At 42.5% G+C, this 27,574-nt stretch overlaps 1 protein-coding gene across 10 annotated transcripts in view; it reads left to right on the top strand.

Annotated features, from left to right (window-relative positions):
* Positions 1–578: 578 nt before the first annotated feature.
* The window catches only part of STRBP (spermatid perinuclear RNA binding protein), a 51,488-nt gene continuing 24,492 nt past the window's right edge, over positions 579–27,574 (top strand). For 2 of the 10 annotated variants that reach the window (XM_065737288.1, XM_065737281.1), the window contains exons 1-5: positions 947–1,044; positions 20,373–20,544; positions 21,717–21,934; positions 25,714–25,879; positions 26,901–27,045. In XM_065737288.1, the coding sequence (XP_065593360.1) occupies positions 20,542–20,544; positions 21,717–21,934; positions 25,714–25,879; positions 26,901–27,045 (532 nt within the window). In that variant the 5' untranslated portion in view covers positions 947–1,044; positions 20,373–20,541. Of the gene's footprint in view, positions 722–946; positions 1,045–18,796; positions 18,970–20,372; positions 20,545–21,716; positions 21,935–22,267; positions 22,818–25,713; positions 25,880–26,900; positions 27,046–27,574 lie in introns of those variants that run through there. The other 8 variants (XM_065737284.1, XM_065737286.1, XM_065737285.1 and 5 more) reach the window with 6 other exon arrangements.

Here is a 27,574-nt window from a genome sequence, read left to right on the forward strand (position 1 = left end):
CATTCACCACAGGAAAGCCTCCATTGTAACGCTCTCTAACAACTGCTGAGGAACCCATAGGTGAGCTGCAACCCACCAGGAAATCTCAGCTCAACTCGGGCAGCCGCTCTCTTTCTGCACTGCTTCGGACTTTGGAGCATGGCGTAAAACCCGCGAAGCGCGCACACTGGTGAAGCGGCAGTGGGACCCCGCCTCACCTCCTCCTTGCATCCCTCCGCCAGGCCAGGCCCTGTCCGAGCACGTGGCCGACGGGGTCACGGTGCCCGCCGTGAGGATCGCCCTCGCGGCCCCGGGCCGCTTACAGCGGCGATACCCCGCGTCCAGAGGAGCCGAGGCGGGGCGCGGCGACGGCTCCTCACGCTCTGACGGCGCGCAGAGGCACCGCGGGCGCACACCTGCTTCCCGCCTTCGCCTCGCGCCAGGCCCGCCGGCATGGGGAGGACCCTAACGCGTCGCTTACGTACTCTGCGCCCAGTACGCTAGCACCTACGGCATTTGCGCAACAGGAACCCTCTCAGGTGCAACGCCCGCGCTGACGACATTACGGAGAATCCGTAAGGAACACCGACCTCTTTGAGGGGCTTTACGTAAGTGGCGTTCTTAGGTGCGGGCTTGGCCGCTCCTCACGCGCACATCCGTGGCAGCTGTCGGAGCTGTAGAGAGCTCTCTCCTCAGGGAACGGGTAGGATTACGCAGACTACGCAAGGAGTAGCAGCTGCAGGTAGGAAATCGGCTGGGCCGAGAACCTTTACGTCAATTCCGCAAGGCTGCGCTGCGCTGCCGCGAGGAAGGAGGAAACGGCCGGCGGGGAGCCGCTACGCATTTGGCGCGGCGGGCCGGCATCCCCCTACGCCGTTGGCGTAAGGCTCTCTCTCAGGTGCAGGGAGGGGGCGGGCTCACGTTGCCCGGCAGCCGCAGCCTATGGGGGCGCCGGGCGCTGTCACGTGCCGGAGCCCCGCTCGCCGCTGCGGAGCCGGAGGAACCGGACGGGGCCGCGGAGCCGGGCCGGGGCCGGGGGCTGCGCCGGGGCCGGCGGCGAGCGGGGTGAGACGGGTGGGCAGCGGGGAGGGCCAGGGGCGGCCGGCGGCGGTCCCCGAGCGATCCCGAGGGGAGGCGGACGCCGGGCACCGCTCCTCCCACTGCACCGGGCACTGCGGGCAGGAGGCAAGGGCAGGGCGGGGGAGGGGAGGCGGCGCGGGGCGGGGGGACGCCGGGGCGGGCGCGGAGGGTCGCGGCGAGCGGCTGCCGTTGTGCCGTTCCCCTCCCCGAGGCGCGGCCGTACCTGGCGGCGGGCGCAGGTGCGGGGCGGCCGGGGCAGGGCGCGGGCGGACGGACGGCGGCGCGGAAGCGCCGTCCTCGGACGGGGACGGAGAGGCGGAGGGGGCGGGCAGGTGCCGGTGGCCCTCCGAGAAGTTCGCCCCTGCCCCGCTGCCCGCCGAGCTCCGCGCCGGTTTGGTTCCCCCGGCGCTGGCTGCGCTCCGTTAATCGCTAAGCCGACGGTTCTCGTGGCGATGAGCGAGCTGGGAGGAGGAATGGGCTTCTGAGTTTTGAATTGGAGCAGAAATGCGCGTTACCTGGCGAAACGGCGTGGTTTATTTACACGCCCCTGCAAATGGCGCTGTGCGATTTGCGGAAAGTAAGGAAATGTGCTGCGCCCGCACCGCACCGCACCGCACCGCGGGAGGGTGCGTGAAATGGAGTCCTGCGCGAGCTTTAACTGCGCGCTGCCGTCCTTCAACTTCTGCTGTGAAGTTTAGTACACAATTCTTAAGCCTCGTGTGAAGAAGTATAGTTAGCGTGGTGGAAGACCTCAGTGGATGGTGATGCCAGGTGTGTCACGTCTGTTGTTGTAAGATATGTGCCCGCAGCTGTGGCCGTGTGCACTGAGGACAAAGAAATTCGCGCAGAGTGATGTACCGCTCTTGGAAAGAACAGAGAAGGAAGGGCTCTCTGAAGAACTGGTCTTAGCGTATTTTATTTATGAGAATGTGGTAACCATTTTTGGGATACCCAAAAGAAGCAACCAAGGAGGCAAAGAGGGCCCGGTGTGGGCAGGAAGGGAGACGGAGCCGTGCTGCCCAGACTGGGGGTGCCTGGGGACACCTTCAGTACATAATGGGGAAAAGATGGGGTGGGAGGCCTGTCTGTGTCTGTAGAGATTGTGTTGGTGTATTCCTTTGTATGTGCGCAGTGGCTGTTGCAGTCTTTCAAAAAGCAGAAGTGTTCCCCAAGAAGTTAGATAGTCTGCCTGTGAGATGGACCATTGGAAAAGATGGGTTGCAGTTATTTCTTGCAGGTCTGGGGAGGGAGAGGAAGGCCGTGACAGCAGGTGAGGCTGCCTGTAATGTGTGGTACACTCTTAGATGTTTTTAGGATGCATTTTTTTGTTTTGTTTTTTTTTCCTCTGGAAAGTTCCAGTTTTTCTCTATTTCACATTGGTGTAGAATGAAGGGAGGGATGGGGAGAAGAGTGGGTATGGACTGCTTAATGGTATGGTTTTAATATTTTTGGTTTTCTGTTTCTCATTATCATGTCACTGATAGTGCAAGTCCAGTGATGTTCTCACATTCCTCGTATAATCTTTTGTCCTTTCTGCATTTCTTATTCCTGATTGTAAAAAAAAAAAAAAAAAAAGGGGGGGGGTGTTGAGGAGGGGTTGTTCCTCCCCATGGATCGTTATATTGAACTATTGACAATATCATCTCTCCACATAAAGGATGCTGAGGAAGCACCAGTTCTTGCTCCAAAGGGTTCAGGAGCTAAGTGCAAGGTAGGAAGCTAGGACTGAATTTCTTGAGGAACTTGAGGACGGTTTTTTTCTAGAAATCCTTGTGTGTTAGGAGAGCCCCAGGTGAGTGAGTGGCTGAATCCAGCCTCATGGCTTCTCCTAGGAGATGGCATTGCAGATGCATTTGGTTTTATACCAAAGGTTCAGAAGGAACTAAGAAGAAAGGGTAGGTGAATGGAAGATGATCGCAGCTGAAGCAGAGGATAGGCCCCACGTATGCAGATCCCTTATCCTTAAAGCAGAGTCTGAAGCTAGCTAAGCAGTTGTGTAGAAAGCCACTGGGAAGAGAGGAGCAGTGCAATGAGAGCAGAGGGCAGAAGGCACAGCTTCTGTAGATGTTAAGAGTAGCAGTTTTGACTCTGGATGTGCAGATTTTGGGAACCCCTGCTTCTAGCTTGAAAGCAGTATTTTCCTTGAATGATCGTTCAGTGATGCTTAAGGTTGCAGAGCTCTTTTCTTTGGGAGCCTCTTGGTGATCCTCAGGGGTCTGTGGCTAGGCAGGGTTTTTTTCTTTTAAACTGTCTCTCATCTGTAAAGTGAATCCTGTTGAGGTGGGAGGGGAAAGGGGGCTGTGGGAGTAAAGAAACTAGTCCAGGCTGCTTCATGTTGTGAAAAAGCCTCACTGTAGAATCATAAAAGCTGCACTTTTTTCCATGTTGCTCTGGAAGCAGCTGAACTTTGTAACTTGGCATGTAAATAGAGCTCTTTGAAGAGCATGTCCATGGCTTGAGAAGAGGGAGGGGGAGATGCCCTGGCTGGTTAACAAGCCTGTGTGCAAAAAGCCACTGTGATTGGTACTCAGTATCTGTTAAAACACTAGAAAAGTTTTCAGAGTCTTGTCCTTGGTTGTGATAATGCAGGTAGATACGCTGGCACTTCTAGATGTAAGAAGTGTAAGAAGGTGGCAGTTTGAGTATTTGTACTGCCTGGGCTGGATGAGGGAGCATCCCTGGGGCAGCTGCGAGGAGGCAGCCCGGGCTGTCTGAGGGAGGTGCTAGGGAAGTGAGAATGCTGCGCTTCAGTCTGAGCCCTGCTATGCTAACTGGCAGCTGTTGGTGAGTTAGGGCTGAAGATAAGTGTAGCCATGCCAACAGAGGACTTCAGCATCACATTTCTGTAACTTAGTTTGTATTGAGGTCAGGGAGAGAAGGCTTTTCTGTTCTAACAACATATGTGTGAGGAGAGCTTGGCTGATGTTCTGTCCTGGATTTCCTATAAACTGAGCAGTATTGGCAAGTGAAGGTTATTTTACTGCTGCATATGCAGCGGCCACAAAATTAAAGGGAAAAATCCTTTTAAAAGTAACATGAAAATTATGATTACAGATTTAAATAGCAGAAAAATGCAAATCTCAAACATTTCTAAGGAAAGAATTGTTTTAGTACATATGTTGTACTTGAAGTATGCATGTGACAAATAGAAACTTTGTACAACAAAATTATGAAAAGCCTAAGATGCCCTACCTGAAAATATGTGCTTCTATTTCTATTTAAAGCAGTGGTTAATAAAAATGACAGGACCAGAGACAATATTTTTTTCAGTTGTTCTGCATTTCTTGGCGCTCGTGAAGTTTTTCTTTCTTATGTGTGAGTCTTTCACAGAGCAGTGGCGACAGAAAATGCAGATAGTGGTGCTCTGTGTCAGCTCACAGATAGATTGTGTTCCTCTTTGAGTAACTCTAAATTGATGTCTCTTTAAGAAGTATGTGTAGGAATTGTTACGAATTATATGGGTAAGTTAAACTGCTTGCGCTTTTTTAATTTTTACTTTTTGTAGCAAGATTACCATATGTTTCTGGTCCTTTAAGTTTCATGGAATGAAGGAGGACTGAGAATTTCTGGACCCCACGCCATGTTGGTCTGTTGCCCTGTACTCATGGTTTTGCTTTCCAATGCATGTTCTGACCTTTCTGTTAATTTCCTATGCGGTATAGGAATGTAGGCAAGGTGCTAGTTATAGGGGAAAGCATAAGAAAAAATTCAGAGCATGTGGTTTGTTCTGCTTCTGAAAGGTATGTGAAGCATGGCACTGGACTGCTCTGTCCATCCTCTGCCAGCTAAAACCAAGAATTGAGACTAATCCTATGTGAGGATTTTCTGTGCAGCCAAGCAGAGCTGCTCTGTTACTGGGCCATCTGCATATTTGCTGATTGGTTTTTCAAAGTAGTAAAGGCCATGGATTATTAAAAGCCATGCCCTCATTGTTTCCCTTCATTGAATTCTTCCACAGCTATGCTAAATTTTTCTCTTTTCAAAGTCAAATGCTTTCTTAATATACTGGTAAACTGAAGGTATTGGTGGATGCTGAAGAGGAATCATGAAGTTCACTTGCTAACTACATTAGGAGGTCTGTTGGATTGTGGAAACTGAAGTGATCCTTTTGCATAGGCTGATTTAAAGCAGTTCTCATATTGTGGCTTGGCAAACTATTGAAGAGCCCTGAGATGGTACTTGTGATTGACATAACAAAATGTAAATTATATGCTGTCCTACTAGACTCTTATATTATCTTTCATAAGCTTTGTGTACCAATATTAGTAAACTCTTTTTACAGCAGTGTTTCTCTTCTGTGTAATGTGTGCATAAGGGAATTAAATTACTCTTAATTGTATGGTTAAAAATAAATTTGGGGCATGTCTGGCTAGCACAGTAAATTAAATTTTGCTACTTCACATTCTTACTGTGCATTTACTTTAAATTGACTTTATTGAAAAATTAAATGTTTGAATATCTGATTGGGAACAACGCTGTCATTAGTGGGCAACCATGAGATGTCACAGAACCTGGAGAAATCTTAGAAAACACAATCCAATAAGGTTTTAGACCTTAAACCTCCTGATACAGTTAGAAGTCCTGGAAGTGAAGCAATGACTGAAGCTGAACTGGATGTCTGACTTAACAGCAAATGGACTCCGTGGTGAGGAGCTGCCATTGCCCCTTACACACTGTCTCACAGTAGGAGCAGAAATGGGTGTTGATTTAGGAGGCCTTTATTTCTCTCCTTCCTCTTATTCCTGGGAGGGGAGACGCTTTCATTAAATACATTTCTGGTTTGACTTGTAATACAGCAAATTTGAGCATTAGCATAGTGTTTAAAGTGTTGGGCCCTGAGATGTCCTTAAGTATCCTCTGAGGCATAAATATGATGTTACACGTGGAAATGTTTCTCCCAAGCTCCTGTGTTAATGCAGTTGTCTGTAACCCTGAACAGTCTTCCCCTAATCATAGTTCTCAACTGGCAGCGTCTGCCTTCCTGGAAAAGCATTATGGGACTAACAGTGAGCGTGAAGCCGTGTGGAGCTGGTTTAGGAACAAGTACTGCCTGTTTCTAGAAATGAGCTTTGGCTAAACAGTCACAAAAGATGGAGGCTGAGGAGACTTGAGGCTTGGGATCAGGATCTTCATGGGTGCACGTTGCTGCTGATCTTGTCTAGTGAGACTTCACTGTGGTTTGTCCTACTGGCAACAGTGCTATGAATTGTTATTTTTTTCAGGAGGATGAATCTTTAGCAGTGGATTTTGTTGAGTCACAGAGTTAATCTGGAGGAGTAATGAAAAGTGTTCCTATTGTAGGGCAGTGGATACAAGGCAGCGTGCTGCACCCCACCTGATTTAGTTCTCATTGTTGAAATGGGTAAAGCTTTAAGAACTTCTGTCTGGTATCTTTGTTCCAGCACATCCTCTATGATTCTGTGGCTTCGAGGCTTTTTATATGAAGGCATGACAAGTGTGCCTGGTGGGGTCTCCTGTTGACATAAGTTAGGAATGCTGCAGATGAATGTCAGTCACACAGCTCCTTGAAATGAAGAGGGAGAAGTCCTACCTACATTCCTGTTGGGCCTAGCAGCTGGATTCCAGCTAAAGCAAAGGAGGTTGAGCTCATCTTAGCTGCCTCGTGAAGATTTAAAACATCTTTACACGGAGAAGCAAGATTTCAGATGTAATCTCATATCTTCTGGGGTTATTTGTCAAATGTATATGATATAAACTTAGAGAACTTGGAAATCTGCTCCTCTTCCACTTCAATCTCAGTCTCTTTCCTCTTTAAAGATCTGAAATGTTTCCATCACAAAACCTGTTAGTCTAAAGCCACTAATTCAAGTATTTGGGCAAATATGGTAACACGTGCTCCAGCAAAGCCAGGAGGAAAGGTAAATACTTAGAAAAGGAGTTGAAGATGAGGCTGGGAACTGCTCTGCTTCTGGTGGGTGAGGGTGAAGTTGGTGCCTGCCAAAAATATGAGCTCAGACAAGTAGCTCATTCTGCTCTGAGCCCACATCTGCACACACCTCCCTATCTCTACAGATGGCCAGGAGGCTGAAAAGAGAACACAGTTGTCTAAATTTGTGAAAGAGAAAAGAATCACTACTCCCACCTTGGAAGCACATAAGAACCTCTTGTAACAGGAGTATTTTTTGACAATTTAAAAAGTTTGGTTGAATTTTCAGTCCTAGTAAATATGTGAAAGCTGACACTGTAGCTTCTAATAAAGTTTTACATTTTTTTGTATTAAAAGATGACTGTGACTGGACTCTGTTCCTTTCAAAACTATCCTGCTAAGGAGTACATCTAATTTAGAAAACTTCTTTGCATGCTTATGCTGTAACAGCTAATCAGTGTGATACTTTTCCATTTTAGATTTCACAGTACTGTATGTTTTAGAGAAAAGAAACTGTTGCTATCTAAATAGTGATGACGCTACTCGAAGTAATTACAGTAAAAGGCAACGTGCATCTTGAGCAGGTCTGTGATTAAAAGCGGAATGCTCCTCAATTATGACCGTGTTATGCTGTTTCCGCCCCAACCAGAACACCGAAGGACCTGAAATTGGAGACTTCCTGACTCTTTCCGATACAAATGAACAAAGTTCTGTTGTTTAGTTTCTTTCTACGGGTCAGAAGCGTGAGCTTCATGTCCACGGACAGCGAGAAACATAATAGGACAGCAGAGTTGAGAAAACTTGCAGAGAGGGCTTGAAGAGAACCACTGACTTCTGATAAAGCTGCAGCTGTTGAGGAACTGTGACCTTACTACAGGAGATTCTTACATGGGAAATGGCACAGCCCGCTCTGAGCGTTATTCAGTAAGTTGCAGCTCTTAGTTAAACTTCACTAGTGCATAGGTGCGATGTTTTGTGTGCCTAAATGTGGAATCTGCAATAGTGTTGAAGTGACTGCATGTCACAAATGAATCTTCTTTTCTGTGTAGTTGGGTAGTAACCTACCTCTGTTTTGGTTTCTGTTGAGATGTTTCCAAATGTGCTTTTAGTAATGCGGCACAAACATCGCATTGTCATAACAGCATTCCATCCCTGGTGAGAAGTTGCAGCAGTACCGTGCAGTGGTGCCACTGGTTCCTTCCTTACAGGATGATGTCGGTCACCCTCGCAGCATTATGTCTACAAAACGTTCTCTGACTCTGTCAAGTTTTGTGGTATTTACTGATAAGCAAGTGTACTGAAAGAATGTTAAGGCAGAAGAGGATTCAGAATAGAAACACTGAAATACAGAGTTGATTTGGATCAGTGAGTTGCCTGTAGGTGGGTGAAGTCCAGATGAAACTGTCCAAAGTTCATTCCTTATTCACGTATCCTTTTGCCATGCAGCTGTAGCAGTTATTGCAGTGCTTGAACATCATTCTGGTGCTGCTGCAGTGGGTGTAGTTGGCTCAGGCTGTCTCCACGAAGCTTTTACTAGGAAGGAGAGCTCATCTGAGCATGGGACTCTGGTATGCTTACTGGTTTTTTTTCATGCTGTGAAATGTAATCTTTATTTTAATGTAAATGCCTTGGCTAGGTTCTTTACTTTTGTTCATAAATGTTTGATCTGTATGTGGTACTTGCCATAATCTTGTGCCAGAGAAACAAAGACTTGCTTTCTGTTTGTACTGGGCACTACTGATTTTACTGCCAATTTTAGCAGGTGTGCCATGTCTCAATGAGGTCTCTTTACCCTCACTGCACAGTGCACTACCAAGTCTCAAGCTCAGTATGTAGAAGACTGAATTTTGGCTGAGAGCTGAGGAGTACAGGGATTTGTTGTACTTCCCCTCTTTGCTTTTCCTTGTTCTGTTTCCATTTGTGCTCCTCATGTTTACAAAGCTCAGAATATTTCCTGTAAAAACTGTGTGTGTACAGTGCTTGTGTTGCTTGACTGCATGCATGTTATCCACAAAACGTAGCCCTAAGTTTTCTTCATACTTCAGAATTTTGGAGATCAGAAAACTGTCATCCTTTATGCTGTGAAAGGACTTCAGTGTTCTTACACAGAAGTGTTTCAAGAGAAGGTTGGTGGTGTGGAAAAGATGTTTTAAAAGTGCTTTTTGGCTCCTCTTGTTGGGAAAGAAAAATCTCTCCCAAGACCGTCATGTGGTTGCAAGAAGCTTACTCTCTCATCTTCATGTGTAAAGAATGGGAGGCTGGAGGACAGGGAGACAGAAAGTCGGGCAGAGCTGGCTGCTGGAGCCAGGCTGCCTGTGGCACTCCTCCTGTGAGCTGCAGGAGCTTGCCCTGCTGGGCCCTGGCTGTCCAGCACTGCAGCACGGGAACAGCCTGCAGATACTCAGCACAGCAGCGATGAACAGGGCAGCTCTACGGCTACGTGGGGACGAGAGAAGCTCTTTCTTAGAGCGCTTTCTCTTCTGTACAGGAGAGAAAACTGCTTGCCCAGGGAACCAAATGTGCAGAGTTCACAGTGTACCACTGGAGTTCATTCTGTGAGGTTTTGGCAGTCCTGCGCTGCTTTTCTCAAGCTGTGGGTGCCTCGTGGTGAAGCAGCTGTCTCTGTTCTGCAGCTGGTAGCAGTGGGTCTGATGATGGGGTAAAATCCAATGTTGTATACTGTGTCTTTATCTCAGTAATACACTTCTTGAAAAAAGTGTTTATTCTTTCTGCAATTAACCGGTAATTAATAAGCTACTCGAATCACTCTTTCCCAACTGAGTAGTTGGTGGTTTTGTAATTGTGCAGATTGGAGTTTTTAGAACAATTATTTACATCTACGGGACATTATTGCTTTACTGTTCTGAAGGAGGCAACTCTCCAACTGTGTCATTTATCTTGCTTAACCTCTCGTTTTACCTCTTGTGTGGTGAGTTTTCAGTTCATCTGTCTAAGAGGAAAAAAACTCGTTGAAACCATCCACAGGTTTATGGCAGAAGAGTATCTCCCAGATGCTCTTGCTATTTTGAATGTAAATTGGCATCAGGATCTTGAAGCAACCATTGAAGAAAAAATTAAATGGCCAAATGCTTCCATCCGTTGAAAAGCAGTTCCCTGTGAGCTCATCAACTTCATGTGTGGTTTTCCAGGTGACAAAAACGGGCAAATAATAATAAAAAAAGCAGCAGTTGTTTTTTTCTCCTCGCAGCAGTGGTGCTGGAAGAAGAATTTGGAGAGCCTTTAAGAGCAGGTGTCAATAGTGAGCCACGTAAAAGTTTCATCTCTGGCTGAGTTTCTATGTTAGGAGTTGGTAACAGATCTGAGAAATAAACATGATACACTGACAGGTTTTAACTACTGACTTTCAAGTTATTTTTGGAGGGCTTATGTGGCAAAGCCATAAATGTTTGTCCATTCTCACAGGAAGCAGCATTTATAAAAAATAAGCTGAAAATTTAAGAGTTAAACACCCTAGAAGTGGGAAAAGTTCTGCATATTTGCAGTTATCAGAGGTCAGCTGTTGGAGCTCAGTATCTGTGAGAAAGCAGGACAATGGCTCTTGATAGACGAGGAGTTTCTCTGTGGGTTGTGTGTAATGTTAATAATGACTTGGACTCCAAATTGTGGAGTATGCCTGACATTGAGCATTCAAAACCAAAACAAATGCTAGAACTTGGTGCCCAGGGAAGGAAGCTTGATGCTAAGTAGTGGATCTCTTTGCACAGTGGGGCTGGATGCCTTCTTACCTTCCAGGATGGCACAGGTCCCTTGCTAGTGTCCTGAAATGTTCTCATTTTTCTTGCTTCTGTTCTTCCTGAGAACAGTCTCTGTGTCTTGAGCTGACTAACAAAAGGACTCCATGGTGCTGTTTTTCAAAAGACACAGAATCTCTGAGTCCATGTCAGTTTGACTTTCCAAAGAGTAGAGTGCTTTAAAAAATCTAATGTCTGAAAAGAGGACACATTCTGAATTAGATTCTTGGGTTTAATCACACCATATTCAGATACAGAATTGCTCATTTGAATCTCGAATCTACAGGTGATTGTTGTCGAGCAGTTACTGTGACTTTTTGCCAAGTTGGCCTTTGAAGGATGGCTCTTGTCCTATGAAGGAGAAATTGAACAGCAGAAGCAGCCAGCAGCAGCCTGTTCAAATTAAACTAAGGGACTCTAAGTAAAACCTGAGGGGTGAGGGCGATGGAGTACTCACAGCTTAACATGCATGATAAATGGAAAATCAACTTATTTTCCAGGTCCTACCATAGAACATTGGGAAAGTCACTTTAGGCTTCGGTGGATGGGGTCTCTTCTAAATGGAAACTGTCAAATTTATACCTATTACACTGATTGGAAAAATAATGTTTATGAAGTGCTGTGAAACTCTTGTGCATGTACCTAAATCTGATATTATTTTTCTCTGAATGATAAGAGTACACTGAAGCTTCGTACTGCAATAAAAAAGGAAGAGCTTATTACATTTTAGTCTTTGCCATTAAGTTAATCTGAATATTACAATATCCCATAGATTAGCAGTGAAACTTCAGGTAGTACTGTCTGTTTACCAGTAGATGGAGAAGTAATGACCTATATCTCTTTAGTCTGTAACCTCTGAGCTTTTCCATTCAATCAACAGTTCATGGTATTGCAAAAAAACCATGATGTCTCTGCTGCCATTCAAGAGATTGCAAGTGAAATCAGCAAGGATTGCCATCTGCTTCCACAAAACAGCTTGGGGACACCTGCATGCTCTGCTAAGTGTCTAGTTCTGGTATTTAAGAATGAGATCAGAGCCTCCAACTGCAATGTATTCTTCCCATGGTAAATGGAAAAAAAAATCCCATAGCCATATTTGAATTAATACAGTTACGTAAGTAGTGTTATTCAGGAAACTGTGCTTGTGCTGCCATGGAGCTAACTTTGATTCCTCCATTAACTCCTGATTTTCACAGTGACTTTTGAAGGAGAAAAAACACTGTACCTACATTTTTTTTTCTCAGCTCAAAAATAAATGGAATGTCTCTGTCAGTTGTCTGAAACCGTGTGTTGAAAAGCATGATTTTTTTTTACAGTTTTGCAGAGTAATAGAACAGAATATGATTTGGATTCCTGAAGACACATGCTGGGTCAATTTAAAGTCTGCCAAGTTCTAATTTGCAATTTCTAGAAAACTTAAAGCAGAAACATCTGAGTGCCTGCAGAAGTCATCAGTCTAAATTTAACTCACAGATTTTGTCTCAGTAAAGCATGAAACTGTCTGGTAGTGTTTGTCCACTGAATCCCAGGGACTCACCACTCTTTCATTGAGGCTTCTGCAGAGGTGGAAGAAGCTATTTTGACAACATTAGAATCTGAAAATCTTTTAACATTGAATTAGTTTTTGATTGTAAAGACTTGAGAGTCTTTTTTGTGCTCACAAGATTAGAGTTCACTGCTCACTTCCCTCTGGTTCTTGTTCTCTTTGCCGTATCCTTTAATAATGATGTTGTGACATGGGCACACGTTTACACAGATGGCTAAGCAGATCAGAAAACCAGTAACACTGTAATGTGATGTAGCTGTCAGAAATTCTGGCTGAGAGATGAAAGGTTCGGTGTACTATTTCCCAGCTATGGAGAAATACTGTTAGTTTATGGAGTAACTGTTCCTTATTCTGGTTTTGTTCCTGTCCTCCACATCCTGAACTGTGCACTCCTACCCTGACACGTTGTAGCTTTCCAAGTGTGCCTTGGAAAAAATAAAAACAGAAATCCCTTTGCTATTGCTTTTAGGAACAGCAGGTTTCCTGTTATCAGGGGAAACTGAAATGTCTAGACACAAAGTGCAGTTAATAGCCCAAAATAAACAAACTTAGATTGTTTTTCTCCAGTCTTTCCCCTGACAGCAATTTCAAGCGTTACTTCTAGTGAATATAGTGTATGGAGGGAGCTCTGGGCAGAAAGTGATGTGGTGGCTGTTGCTGTAAATCAATCTCCCTGCAAAGCTGAGAGCACTTTGAATGCTGCTGCTGATTCCATGGTTTATTTGCTTCCTTTGGAGGAAAAATGGGTCTGCACCCTCTCTTAGGCTGGAGTTGCAGCAGCTTGCTGTCATGGACTTCTGCTTCCTAACCTCCACAAACTTGCTGAAATGCCAGTGCTTGTGGCAAGCAGGCTGCCTCCAGGATGCTGATGTTCATCTTAGCCTTGTATTTTGCTGTTTTAACACTGAGATAACATGATGAGATGGTAATTATGTGAAGGAGGGAAAACAGTAGTGAATTACAAAGATTGAGGAACCGCTGGTGTGTTTTATACTGTTCTGACTGAAGTGGTACATTAGAGATGGTATCATTGGCTGCGAAGAGAGATTAAACAAATTTGTAGAACTTCATGAAATTTAAGGGAAATGGAGCAAAGCAGAGCAAGTTGTGCTCATGTACTTAAAATGACAACCAGGTGACGTTGGTGGATTTATGCTGGCAGCTCCTTGGTTTTTTTTTTTCTTCAGATTTTATACTTTAAAATTCAAACGAAGAAGAAAAATATTTAATGTCGCTTCTCAAGTTCAAGATCAGTTACTTAGCTTTGCTTTCCAAAGAAATGAGAGTTTGATGCTACAGATATTTCAGTTTAACTTTATAGAATTTTCATATCCTGTTAAAATAAGCAGTTAGGGAATTCAGTGCTCAGTGTGGGAAATACACAGTGATACAGAATCTTAAAGCAGAAGCTTGTTTGCTTGTCGGAGTGGGGCTAGAACACGGTCAGTTCTGATGGTAGATGTTTGTTGGCTGAGTGCAGAAGAACTCTTTGCACAGCACTTGCAGACACCAATAGTTTTCTCTTCCAAATCCCTGTGAATCTTCTCTCCTAAAGAAAAAAAATCAGCGAGGCAGCAAAACTGACATACCAAAAAATGCACTTAAGCGGAGAGTCGTGAATGTTTAAACTGGCTGATGTGCAACTATCCAGTGTGAATTTGTAATACTGAAAATGCCGGGTTCTTCACGCATTGCCACTGGGGACATCAAGGAAGAGATCCTAAGGGAGAGGCTGATGCTGATACGTTGAAGGAAGAAGGTCCTCCTCTTTTATGTGAGAGTTTTTAAAATGTTTTCTTCTGTGTTGGTGAATGGTCACGTAAGACTGACCTTTTGTAGAGCCCAAAAGTATCTAGTGATGCTTCGTGGCAGTAAGCCTACATGCTAAATGGTACCCACCAAGACTGTGCCTTAGGATTCCAAACTGAATAGGTGTCTCCTCGGGGGTTTAGGTGGTTTTGTCTTGAGAGGAATAAAATTTGTAGGTTAGGTTAACCTGCTGTCTATGGGATATGAATCATAGCGGGAAGGAAACTGGGGCACTGCAGCTTTTTGAGTCAATTTGAAGGATGCTGGGGAAAGAATGTCTACAGTCTTATCCTCTCTGATACTGTGACTGCTTCCCACTATGGTTCTGGAGCAAAGAAAGCCATCAAGGTAAATTCTTGAGATCTATTTTTATTTTTTTTTATGCCAAATTGACTGCTTCACAAACAGGTCTGTACTGCAGAGTGCCTCCGGGTTTCCAGTGTCCAGTTCAGCCAGAAAAGCAGGAATGCATGCACAAGATGCTGGAAGTTGGAAATCAGTTAAACCTTTTAGACATGGGGAGTCTGGTTGTGGTTTCTGTGTAGTATGAATACTTCATTACTATTTATTTATGTAGTATCTAATTGCATTTTTTTGTGTGTTGTTTGTTTAAGACACTGCCAAGTTCTCCCTTTGTTGTTTGTATACATGTATATATTCTTACAGTGCTGTTTTATGGACAGTTCTGTTCTGGCTGTTACTGGCAGGTTGAATGTTAATGTGGTTCAGTGTATGCTGTGTTCGTGTGTCAGTTTGTTACTTGAGAGCCAACAGCCAGATTTTAAATTTACATGCTTATTTTTGGACTAGGTGTGTCTCTCCTTAGTCCTTTACCTAGACACTAATAGCAAGAGATGAAAGGATCTTCATTTTGCTAGAGATCTGCTGTAGCACTAGCCACATCTGATGCGTTTGGTACGGTACAGGTGCCAGGGAACATGAGGCCATTTAAAAATCTGGGGAGAGAGATAAAAAACACACCCTCAGGTATTAGCTGACATGCTGCTGTGAAGGCCATTTTTCTATGAAGATCTTTTCTTCACTCTCTGCAGGAGCTAAAAATATAAGGTATTTTCTGCACATCTCTGTTTCCTTTTAACTTAATCAATCTAATGAACTGATTGGTTTTAATTCTTCCTTAATTCCTCTACTGGTGTGATGTATTTGGTCTAATATTTTTTTTTCTATTCCTTGCTGTGCCTCTTGGAGGAATCTGTGCTTACTGACCTGTTTGCAGTCGCTTACACTTTGTTGCACCATTGCAGCAAAAGGTCCCCAAGGTCCCAATCCGTGTATTACAGCTAGACCTTCTCTGGGAGCACTTCCAGGAGCTTTTCCCACAGCCTTGTCTGAACACTGACAAGTGGGCTGCTGCTTTCCTTGCACCGTGAGCTCCAGTCTCTGGAAAGGTGATAGGTGATTCCTCTATTCTGTTTATCAAATGAGTGCCTGAGCTGTCTTTGGCACTTGTGAAAGTGGGGTGCTGGGGCTACCTACTCTGAAGAGATCTGAGCACAGGAGCCTCTTGTCTGTCATGAGAACTGAACAAGCAGGAGTCAGTATTATATGTAGGGTAAGAATTTGTCAGGGGAAGTACCCAGCTCTTAGCTGTAGTGTTGCTTTGTAATAATCCATCTGGCTGGAAAACTGCAGACTTCTAAAGGCTAAGCCAGATGCAGCCTTGCCAAGAATTGCGTTACTTTTGAAACAATAAAACTCATGTGGATATACAATCTCCAGCTGAAAGTGGATGGATGCTGAGAATATCACTGAGTCTTAGTAAATGCACATCCTGGTGTTACGGTTGCAGTTCTTTACAAACTGCTTTTCTGGTTGCAGTTGGCAAGAGTTTCTCATTTTTGGTGGTGCAGAATGAGGAAAGCAGTTCTGTACAGCACACAGGGAGTTTGCATTTAAAACAGCAAACATCTGCACAAATGGATCATACTCTGCAGGTTTCTCTGCCCCATGCTCCTCAATGAATCCTCTTGAATTGTATTTTTCTGTGTCTCTTGGTTTGTTGATGCTTTTAACATGAGAGAAAACTATTTTGCTATTTCACTGTCAGTTATTTTGACACTAATCAACTTTGCAGATCTTGTTTTGTTTGATGTCTGGATACATCACAAAAAGAGTTGCTGAAAGAGTTCAATTATACTATCAGCATCAGTGCCAAATGTATTGAGCTGTTCTGAAAAGCAACTTGTCTTTTCTGACCCAGATACACAGTTTCCAGCCGTGGGAGATGCTGCCAGAAAGACTCCTGGCAGAAGGCCAGCAATAAAATTATACTACAGGAAAAAAAAAAAAAACAGCATTATTTTCAGCAGCACTATATACGGTGTGACGGAAAATTACCTGTCTCCTGGATGCAAAGCAGGAGTTAAAATACACTTTCAGTTTAAAGCTGCAGTCATTCTGATTATTTGGAAGTATCAAAAAATGGTCTGAAGGCCACCTTTTCTCACCATCCAGTGTAAATTCCAGTTACTTTTTGTTATTGTCTGAGGCACTTCAGGTTGTTAATGTTCGCTCATTTGCTATCGACAGCTGTGGTTGTCCTTGCCACTCTGTTAACATAAACTCAGAGGCATATCAGGGTGGTGTATGTATGCTGTAAACTGTAGCTCTTGTGAGCAGATGTTGGTGTAAGGGTAGATCACGAGGGTGGAGGCTGTTTTTCCTTCAGATCAATATTTTGGGCCTGTGCCTTTTGCTGTAGCATTGAAGACCAGTTTTTTGTACTGTAATAAATGGCATGGCATCTGTGTCTCCAGCAGCAGCTCCATGAAGTGAGGACTTGGAGCACTGGAGTGCTCTGACCCTAGTTTCTTCTGTTGAGCCATTCCTGTAGTGTTTCTGCACAAGTGCCACCGTGTGCTGTGAGTGGCTATCAGAACACCAAAGCAGTTCTGCATTCAAGAAGGTCACTGCTCCCAGGTTTGGATACTGCAGTGCCCTCCTTAAGGACCTGTTTCTCCTGCTTTTCATTGTCCTGTTCCCAAGCACCTGAAGGTACATAAGCATATTCATTATTTCTGGCTGTTTAAATGTCTCTCCTGGGAACAGATCTGCCAGGTGCAGGAACATGCCCTACTACAAAGGCCTCATCTGAAATTCTTTTCCTTGTTTGTCTTGCACCAAAGCATAAACTTCCTCTGTGAAGGATGGGATGTTTAATGGAAACGCTGTTACACTGTCGTGGTGTTCCAATAACATTTCTACTGTGTCTGATCCCCAGTGACATTAAACCATACTGCAGACTCTACTCAATTCCTCCATAGCATGGTTGGGAGACAGCAAGTATTGGCCTTGTTTTATGCTTTAGGGCCACATGATACAGGGGTAAAGTGACTTTCTCAAGCTCACCAAGGTCTTGTTATTGCTGGTAGCTTTTTCTAGGTTTGCTGTAAGTGTGGGTGGCAACTCTTGCATAGGACAACCATATGTTATATTACTGTACCTTCAGTCTGGACCTCAGCTGTTATTTCCATGAGGGCACAGGGACAACTATTCTGCTATAATCTAGAAATAAAATGAGGCTGGATTTATTGAGTTGCTGCTCACGGCATGTAATGCTTTCTGATGTGTTTGATGCTGAGCTGTGTTCTGCTGCCTTGGTCCATATGGTTCATAGGTTCATAGGTTCATAGATACATTAGGTTGGAAAGGACCTAGGTTAAAGCAAATTTGATTTTTTTTTAATTTTCCTTAATTCTGCATGTTTTCAAACACACCGATCTGTATATTACATCTGCATTTTTGTAGTGAACTTCCTGTTTAGTGCTTTTATTGAAAATTTTCTCTTAAAGTCTGAACTATATTAGGTTTTAATTCCTGTGTGTGTTTCTCTGACATATTCTTGGAATGTTAATTAGCACAACTTCAGATATGTTAGCTCCAGCTCATCATTCAGGAGGTTGTTTTTTTTAAACTTCAAGTTATGATAAAGGTACTAGCAGCAGTGCAAGTCCATCTTTAATTCAGCTGTGTATGGCCAGACCTCAGCCACTCATGGATTAGAAAAGGGGCAGGTAGAATCAAACTCATGAATATCATTGTCCAACTCTATTGCATGTCATTGAAACTTGAACCTCTCTTTTAAGACAAGATGGTTACTACACATTTAAAACAGACTGCTGAGAGGTGTTGGTGATTTTGCTTCAACTGTCCACCTCGCAGTCTGAAAATGAATGTATTGCAGCTGCTCTGTATTTTCAAAGATCACTGAAAAGCAATGAATATTTCCAGAATTGCATCCTGGGGTACGGCTGTTTTCAGAACTTGTGAGGTAGATTGCAGTCTTGCCCTCTAGTCAACAGTGTGCTTACAGGTTTTCTGAAGCACCAGAATTTGCTCAGCCAGATATCTTTGCCCATCTGCTTTCAATATACTGTATGAGCTGATAAGCAACTGCTTCCAGTAGACATAGGAGGAGTCCAGGCTGGGGTGTTGCTTGGAGTCTGGAGACGTCATGCTCTGTGCATGCTAAAGTCAGCAACACATTCCAGTGTCCCCTGCCTGGAATTGCCAAATTACAGAGAAGACAGCAAACTGAAAATGTGAAATGCTGGAGTCACAAGGAAGAATGATTATGTGAAGATGGTTCTCTCTTCAAATTAAATCCAGCTAAATTAAAAGAGATGATCTGGAAACATGTCTGATAAGTCTCTCTAGCTTGCCATCTGCTGACTCAAAAACATATTTATTGTTATTGTTATTATTATTATTACTATTATAGTGACAGCTAAGCAAAAAGACCTCATAAAAGGTCTGGTTGGTTCTAGAGATGGTGAAAAGCTGTTAAGTTGGAATGAGCTTATGACTAGCTCATATACTAAGTAGTGGCAAAGCAGTAATCTTGGTGCTTACTTGTGCTTCCAGCTGTCCCTGCATGCCTTTCCAGATCAGCTAAGGTAGGAATCTGGTCCCATTAAAGAACACCTTATTTGATTGCTTCTGGGAAGCAATTTGGTAGAGTGTTTACACAACTTGGTACAATATATAGCCTTTGTGATAAGAAAGGAGGTCCTTCAGGGCTTCTATTAGCTTGCTCTTCCCAGGCATCTTTAGCGTGAGTGCGCTTAACTTTCTTGGGAGTTACTCCCTGGCAAACCTGAGCGGCTGAAGCAGACAGGACCCAGCTTTTCTTTTTATCCAGTTCCGCATCCTATATTCTGTGCTGTGAGATACAAAGAAATTACATATTTATTATCAAAACTATTGGCCCTGTAAACCTGCTCTTAACTTTAAAAAATCGGGAAGAATTTATGATTGCCTTTCCTTTGGAACGCTTAAATCTCTGTGAGATGCAACAGTTTAATTATTCCCTGTCACACCCCAGAGGCTTAAACATCTACTCAGCCTTCAAATCATCTCACCTGTCCCTGTGCTGTTGCCAAACGTGCTTTTAATCTCCAGAACCGTCAGGATTTTTTGACAGGGAACATGCAACATACTGCTGGAGAAGTAAGACTGACACACAGGAGGAAAGGAAAACATTTGTGTGTGTGTGTGTCAGCCTGCAGAAGTTCTGACTGGGTTTTCCAGTTACTTCTGAATGCTGCTGAAAAGCTGATGCAACAGTATGTGCAATGAAAGGAAAACAGGAGATTTCTGCAAGAAGCAGCGTGTTATGCTCTGCAGTAAGCCTATATAGCACTACCTGCTCTGTCTTTCTCCTAGGGTACAAGAAGGCTGCTCTTAGAGGCTTCTTCAGCTGCTATGTACTGCAAAAAGCAGTGCAAGGGCAGAAAAAAACAGCACAAATGATTTCAGCCAAAGATGATCACAATTCTCAAGTCTTCTGTTTATTATAATGTACTTCTCTTTTTTTTAATAACAGGTTATTGCCACCTGAAGCCTTAGGTTGTGTTATACAGCATCTGCCATGTTCAGAATCAAAGGTTGCATGGAGGATTTCAGCTGCCAATTACTTTTTAATAATTAAATTAGTGTTACCAATAGCTTATCTTTTCAAGCTGGTTTCTTACAGAATGCGTTTGAGACTTTGGATATCCAATCTTCCTGGTATCAGAAATGCAGATTGCCAGTTGGCTGACTTAGTGCTCTGAGAGAAGCTCTCAACTGGCATGGGAAAGCAGTTACATACGTGTGGGCACATCACATAAAGTTGCTTCCTGTAGTGACTGCTATTGTTCTGGGATAAATGATTTGGTGAGCTCTTCTCTATTGTGAAGCCAGCTCGCTTTACTCAGTGGTTTGACTTAGTGTTCAGCATTGAGCACTTATTGGAATTAACATGTTTTTTTTTGTTTCAAGTTGTTTTTATTTTATTTCATTTTTTATTTTTTTGCAGGTGAATTACAGAAAGTGACTCTTACAGCATCTTAGCTATATGAACCCTTGAGCTGTCGAGGGACTGAGAGGCTTATGAAGAGGTTCTGTCAGGCAAAACAGCGCGTAGCAAAGACACCAAGGAGGAGGGAAAAGGAGAAAGAAAGAGAGAGCTGAAACAGTAACAAATCATGGTAGGTATCTGTCTTTCATAGGGTTGCATTAATAGTGTTCTCTGGTGGTCTTACATGGGACCTGATGGAAGGAGCAAGGAGATACTCTGACCTTCCTCTGAGTTGGTACTTGAGTATTTTGAGCAAAGCAGGTGAGGTTTGGTATTTTGTCAGCCTTTTTAAACCAGAGAGTTGTGTTCTGAGCCTGCATTACATGAATTACTGAATGTGAATGAAGGGGATGCTCCTAAGCTTTTCTAATAAAACCAGCACTAGCAAGCTGTGGCAAATATAGTGTGAGTGACCTTGAACTTGCAGACTGCATGACCGAATGCTGCTTATTCCCTTTCCACTCCTTGCTCACAAAAGCAAGTGTCAAATTATTCATATTTTTGTACACGTGTATGAAAAGCTGAATGCATGTGGTCCTATGAACTTTTCATTAAAAATATAGATGTTATGTAAGTAAACAATTTGCAGCAAGTGTATTGAACTAAATGAGGAGTCATTTCCAGTGCACCTGGTGCTGCTTGCAAATTGGGAACATCAGAGATGATTAAATTATCAAGCTGTGTAAGTGTGAAGGATTGTGATGGTAAGACTCTGAAGATGTGTTCAGAAAAGTATTGCAGGTATTCCTGGGTAGGCTGCTTCTTCCAGTACTGTTCCTCACGATTTGTATCTCCTTGATATATAGGTGCTTTGGGCAAGATCAGTGTCCAGGCGTTCTCTCACTGACTTTGAAAACCTGATCTAAATTAACAAGCGAGTCAAGGGATGAGGGAAGTTAAAAATGTTTGAAAGTGAAATAAGTTGCCCAGGACCTAAGGGATGTACCTCCAGAGCGCAATTAATTTCCTCCTACTGTGAACATAAACGTGAATTGTGCTCCAGATGTGCCAGTTCCTCTTAGCAGCCAATATTACTCGCCAGGCTTTTAGGCTTCAAATGCTAAGTGCCAAAAAGAAACCCCACCTATGGCCTTATACATTTGCCAGCTCAGTGCTGATTCCACACTAGGCTTTGGTGTCTGTGTATCTCTTTGATAAGAAATCAGTCTTGCCAGATGGTAATACGTGATCATCATAAAGCATTTTCTTGCATCTGTCAGGGAGGACTGCTATTAAGATAGTGTCCTTCTACTGATAATGCAATAATTTTGTTTTTTCCTTTCCTTTCCCACTTCATAACAGAGATCTATCCGATCTTTTGCTAACGATGATCGCCATGTTATGGTGAAACATTCAACCATTTATCCATCTCCAGAAGAACTTGAAGCTGTCCAGAACATGGTATCAACAGTAGAATGTGCCCTTAAACATGTGTCTGACTGGATGGATGAGAAGAACAAGTCTGTAAAATGTGAGGGAGATGTGGAAGCAAAGGAGGAAGCTGCAGAAAGCAATGCCAAGTGAGTGAGTTGAGCCTCATAATGTGTTACTGTACAGCCCTGAATAGGTTCCTTTCCTACTAAATAAGACTTGTAGTGTACTTTGATTCTATTCTGTTGCATACAAATATTCCTAGGAGGAAGTGGATATATTTGCACTTCTTGAGGTGGGGACATAACAGAGTGAGTGCAAGGAATAGCAATAAGCAAGATTTAGGCAGCAGTTGCTCTCTTTATTTTCATGTACTGTAAAGTTGCATTGTAGCAGTTAAATGTTTCAGCAATTGTGAGCACATGTGCCTGTAACACGTGAATGCAAATCCAGTCATGTAGCTTAGGGACTCCTTCTGTTTAAGAAACAAAAGATTTTTATAAACTTGTTTACCTAGCAAAGCAAAATCCCTTTGTAAGGATCCATTATCTTCTGTTATATAGAGCTCTGAGTGAAACATCTGTTTGCTGTGTGTCCCAGTCTACTCCTTGACATGGTGCCTAGTTTTCTTGTTCTAGCATAACTCCAATAGTTGAAGAAGAAGCTGAAACAACTGGCTCCTTATTGTAGGTTTCTTGGTGTATAACTTTTTAACTCGGGCACTTAGAACCAGAACTTGGGCTTCCTGTTTCATATGCTCTCCAGCTCTGGTAAGTATTCTCTCCAGTTTGCAGATGAGGAAGTGAAGCACTAGGAGACGAACAGCAAATTTGTCATGTCCTGAAAAACCTGATTTCCAGTTCTCTGCTCTTCCTGTTAGATAATACTTCTCCATTGAACTTCTTGGGACTCTAATCTGGTTACATCCGTAACGTAACCTGCACTAGAGATGTAGTCAAAGGACTCTTCCAATTTCCTTTCCTATGGTGTGTGGAATATTAAGAAAGTCTGCAGCTACATGGGCTTTGCCCAGTAAGTTCTGTTCTTAAAACTGATAAATGGTGTATTCTTTCTCTATATGTATTCCTCATGTTTTCTGGCACCTTTTATGCTAGTGAAAGTTTTATTCTGAGGCTTTTTTTGTTTTGTTTTGTTTTGGTGTCCTGGTAAATAGTACATATTTAAAGTCATTTACATGAGGGGCCGGGGTGTAGTAGACTACTATGGCAGTAGTAAATGAAAATACTGATGCCTTATGCTATATACTTCTGGAGTGAGATACAGTTGAGTGCGGATAATGGAAGAAGACACAGTCTTCCTGATTCAGAGTTATATCAGTTTGTGAGCTGAAAATACAGTATTCCTGTTTAATGCGAAGGAGTCACTGATAACTGTTCTATTTATCAGTTATTCCTAAATTCGTAATGGGGTATGTCTGAAATTTTAGAAATGAAATGCTGCTTCCTGTTTGTTGTAATGTGGTTCTTAGCTCTTTTCAGGTCTCTCATAAATTTGAGCAACATTCAGGAAATGCAGTATGAAGCTCTGCTATGCCTCACTATCTGAATGTACTGCAATTCAGAAACAAGAAATGTGCTACTGTATTAACTGGGAAGAATCCTCTATGGTGGGGGGAGCAGAAAGCATTCATGACTTATTTTGCTATTTCCAAACAGCACTGTGGATTCTACAGAAAATTCTTCAAGTATTAATAGCATTTTTCTGCAAAAATTTTTTTTAATTTATACTTGCCTTTGATTATGACCAATACAAAGTTATGGACCTAGGAACTACCAAAAAGAACTGCTTGCTTGATGTGAGGTTTAAATGGGGTACTGCCTTAGTAGAGTACACTGTCTATGAAGGGAATGATCAGCCACATGAAGACTGTAATACCATAGCCTTGAAAAGTAAATGTACGAATTTTGATTCCTGTGGCTTTATGTTTTCCCTAATAAATATTTAACAGACACATGAACAGTGGTGCGTTTGTGTTAGGCCGAGCTGTGATGTATCTCTTCTGGTGTGAAATGTATTCAAATAGAAATAGCAAAACACTTAAATTCATGAATATTGTTACATAAACTAATATAAAAACTATTTAACACAGCCATTGTATTGCCACTGCAGAGTAACTGCAGTGAATTGAAAGGCTGCTTTTCTGCAGATGGACAATTACATTTTGTCCACATATTCAAGAAGGTATTGAAGTTCAGTGCCCCACAGAAGAAGTCTTTCTTGCCATGCAGCGAACTACACATTTTGATGGTTATTTTTTTGAACCACTGTGTTTTTACATGTTTTCTGATGTGGATAACATAGGCCATGGAATGGATTCTTTAAAAATAAAAAAAAAAGTAAAGTTCCAGGTCTGCATTAAGCACTTCTGAGACAAAGGGATAGATAGCCTTGCTATTCACACCTCTGCACGTGTTACGTTTTCTGCTTCTGCTCTATTACAAATCTGGAGTATGGTTATTGTAAACATCCATGTATTATTTATACATACAAAATTGTTTATTTATGTGTTTGTTTGGGGGCAGATTGTTTTACTAATCCCTTGCAAGCTAAAAGGGGCTGAAGTATATTTCTCTACAGTGTAAATTATCTTCATGCGAGCTACAAACTGTATTTGAAGGAATTCTACGTTTTCTCAGGTATTTGCATCCAGATACAGGGTTAAGTAGCATAGTTCCAGGCTGGAAGTTAAGGCACTGTTCACTTTCATAACAGTATTTACAAGCAAGCTGAAGCTTGTATGCTTCTGGCTGCTCCAAGGATAGTGGGATTGCCACGAGACTGACCTTCCTCTCTTCTGTTTGTGGAAACACCTGTTGCAAAAGTTTGTGAAATGATTAGATGTTGTTATTTCTTAAGGGAAGCATAGGATCTCTTAAGATCTAATTGATGATCTTGGATTACAATGTGATATCCTTTGGGTTTTTGGGTTTTTTTATCCAGTCTAACCTTCTGGATGCTAAGAATGACAGGAACAGGGATGCTGCCTTTCTGGCTGAAATGGTTTACTACTTTTACTGATTATGTGCTTTCTGTTGTTTTTGTAAGGGGGATGTGCCGCTAGTTGGTGCCACAGTATGTGAGATGAGTCGTGGCAGTAGCTGGTTTTGAACTGTCAAAGGTGCATTTCTTGCATTTTCCTTGCTGTTTATTATGCAAGTTTTATGGTTTTTCTTTAGCCTACTAAACTGGTTTTTGTTGCAGTTTTCTCCTCAATACTCAGAACTAAAATGTTCTTACATCGCTTTGCAAGTTGTTTGCTGTGGTCCTTAAATGTTCCCCTAAACATTAGCTGGGGACTGGAATCTAGTACCTAGTACTCAGAGCTCTATTCCCTTAGGTTCCACTGGTGAGACATACTGAAGGAATTAAGCCTGGAAGGCTTTCTGGATTTGGGACTTTTCCGGAAAAGTCAGTTCGTAGGAGGTGCTAAAATTAAAATTAAAAATCAAAAATAATAAAAAGTTTTATAATTTTAAAGATCAAGGTTTGAATATATGAATCAAACAAAAGCATTAAAAGGGGCTATGGCCACGTTTAAACTTGGAGCATCACTTAAAGACAGCTTAGATCACTTCTGCTAGCAGAAACTCTGTCAGAGCTCATCTAGATTGTAATTAATGTATTCTTTTGAAAGATTTGAAGATAGTTACTTTTGCTTTTTTGTGCTTTGTGACTTGAGCTAGGCATCTTCTGCATTCATGTGAACTGCAAATCAATGCTTCAGTCATTTGTTTCATAGGAGCAACTTTTATAAAAGCATTCTATGCTTGATTTTCTGATCAATAATATGCCACTTTAGCACTGTAGTCAGTCCCATCCATTTGTCTCCTCACTGTTATAGCATAATACAAGTATTTTGAATATGTAAAAATGCCATTTTAATTACTCAGAATTATTTCACTTCCAGGGATCAAAGTGGTCGGACCTTGTGTGGTGTTATGAGAATTGGCTTGGTTGCAAAGGGTTTGCTTATAAAAGATGATATGGATTTGGAGCTGGTTCTCATGTGCAAAGAAAAACCCACAAAGACCTTGTTATGCATAGTCAAAGACAATCTCCCACTTCAAATTCAGGTGAGTTAATTCAGGGTAGGCCTGTAGTGATGGCTGGTAGCACTGTGAGGTGTGTTTGGGTAAAGACTGTAATTCCTTCCAGGAGAAGAGAAAAGTGGTATAGATTAAAGAGCATACTTTGAATCTAGGACAACATCTAAGGTGTGTGACATCCTTAATGTGTTGTTATGAAGTAGCTATTGACAAAATTTAACATCTTGCTCATGGTGCTGTCCTAATCCCTTTTTGTGATGTCAGTTTTCCTATGCTGATAGTTAACCTTTCTATTTAGTAACTAATACTGCTGATTTTTGTTCTCTGCTCCAGTCACTAATGTGAGCTAATTGGCAGTCCCAGAAATAACTCCCTGCTCAAGCATGTGGTCCTCATTTTTGTTCCCTGCTCCTCTGCCTGAACTTTCTGAGTTCTGTACTGCAGCAGCTTCGCTTTGCTTAGACTTTTCCAAAATAAATGTCTCTATATGTCTTAAGTGAGAAAAAAGTCAATTTGGATAGTTGGATGTGGATAAGAATCAGCAGAGGATTCACCACCTCTCCAAACTGTCTTTTGGGATTTGAAGAGTGGATTAGAATTGTTAAGAAATGGACGTCGTGAGCCACTCCTGTTCTGGAGGCTGTTGTCCATGTGTACTGACAGTTATGGCTGTGTTGGTCTCACTGCACCAAGAGCTTTTACAGTTAGAGGCAGCATTACTGCAGAAACATGGATTTTCTAAGGCTAACAGTTGTTGCTAGTATTTCCCAGACTAGCAGCTACAAAAGTCAGCTTCTATCTTTGCATTAAAATGAAGAAAAAAAGTGATAATACAGTGTCCTTTGATAGTGGAACTACTTAGCACTGTAATTAGATTTGCTGCAGGATACTTAAGCATTTTAGTGGGGTTTTTCAGTCTGTTTTCAATGAGGGAGGCAGGGCTGTCCTTGTTACTGCAATGTTCTGTAGTCTTCTCGGTATTGCAGGTACAGAGACCACAGTTTTTCAGTTGTAGGAGATTCTTGAAATCTTTCTTGGTGACTTTCAGAAACTTACAGAAGAGAAGTATGTCGTGGAGGAGCATGTAAATGAGGCAGCTATTATTATTCGTAACACAAAGGAGCCCAAGCTAACCTTGAAGGTGATACTTACGTCCCCTCTCATTCGAGATGAAGCAGAGAAGAAGGAAGGAGGTACACAGAGCATTTTAACTGTTTTAAGACTGTATTCTATCTAAATGCCCTGACTGTGCAGCACAGGGTTAATTAGCAAGTAGGTTTTTGATTATGCATTTTGTTCTAACTGGACTGGCTGTTGCCACAGTAGGTAACGTTATTCATGCCTTAAGAAGACAATAGTCACTTAATCATCGTGTAACAATGCAGTAGTTTTCATTTGCAAGCAATACTGCTAGTGCTCACCTTATCTTAGTTCTCCTTTCTTTCAGACTTTGCTAGCTGATTCTTGAGCACCCCAGCGCTGCACAGTCTTTTATAAATTCAGTCAGTCAAGTGGGATTGGTTTGTAGTATCTTGACAAACTCGTAAAACCGTTCTCTTTTTATATATAAAAACTTTCCTGCAAAGCTTGCAAGTATATCTCCCAACCCTCAATTTTTGTTCTTGATACATATGTGTATGTTTCTAGCTTTAAGATTCCTAACCTGGATTCAGTTGAAGTTAGGGTGCTGTAACGGAGTACTGCTTCTGAATTAAATGTTTT

This window comes from Cyrtonyx montezumae, unplaced genomic scaffold (genome assembly GCF_038088225.1).
Source record: "Cyrtonyx montezumae isolate F1298 unplaced genomic scaffold, pur_monq_1.0 scaffold_20, whole genome shotgun sequence".
Taxonomy (NCBI): Eukaryota; Metazoa; Chordata; class Aves; order Galliformes; family Odontophoridae; genus Cyrtonyx; species Cyrtonyx montezumae.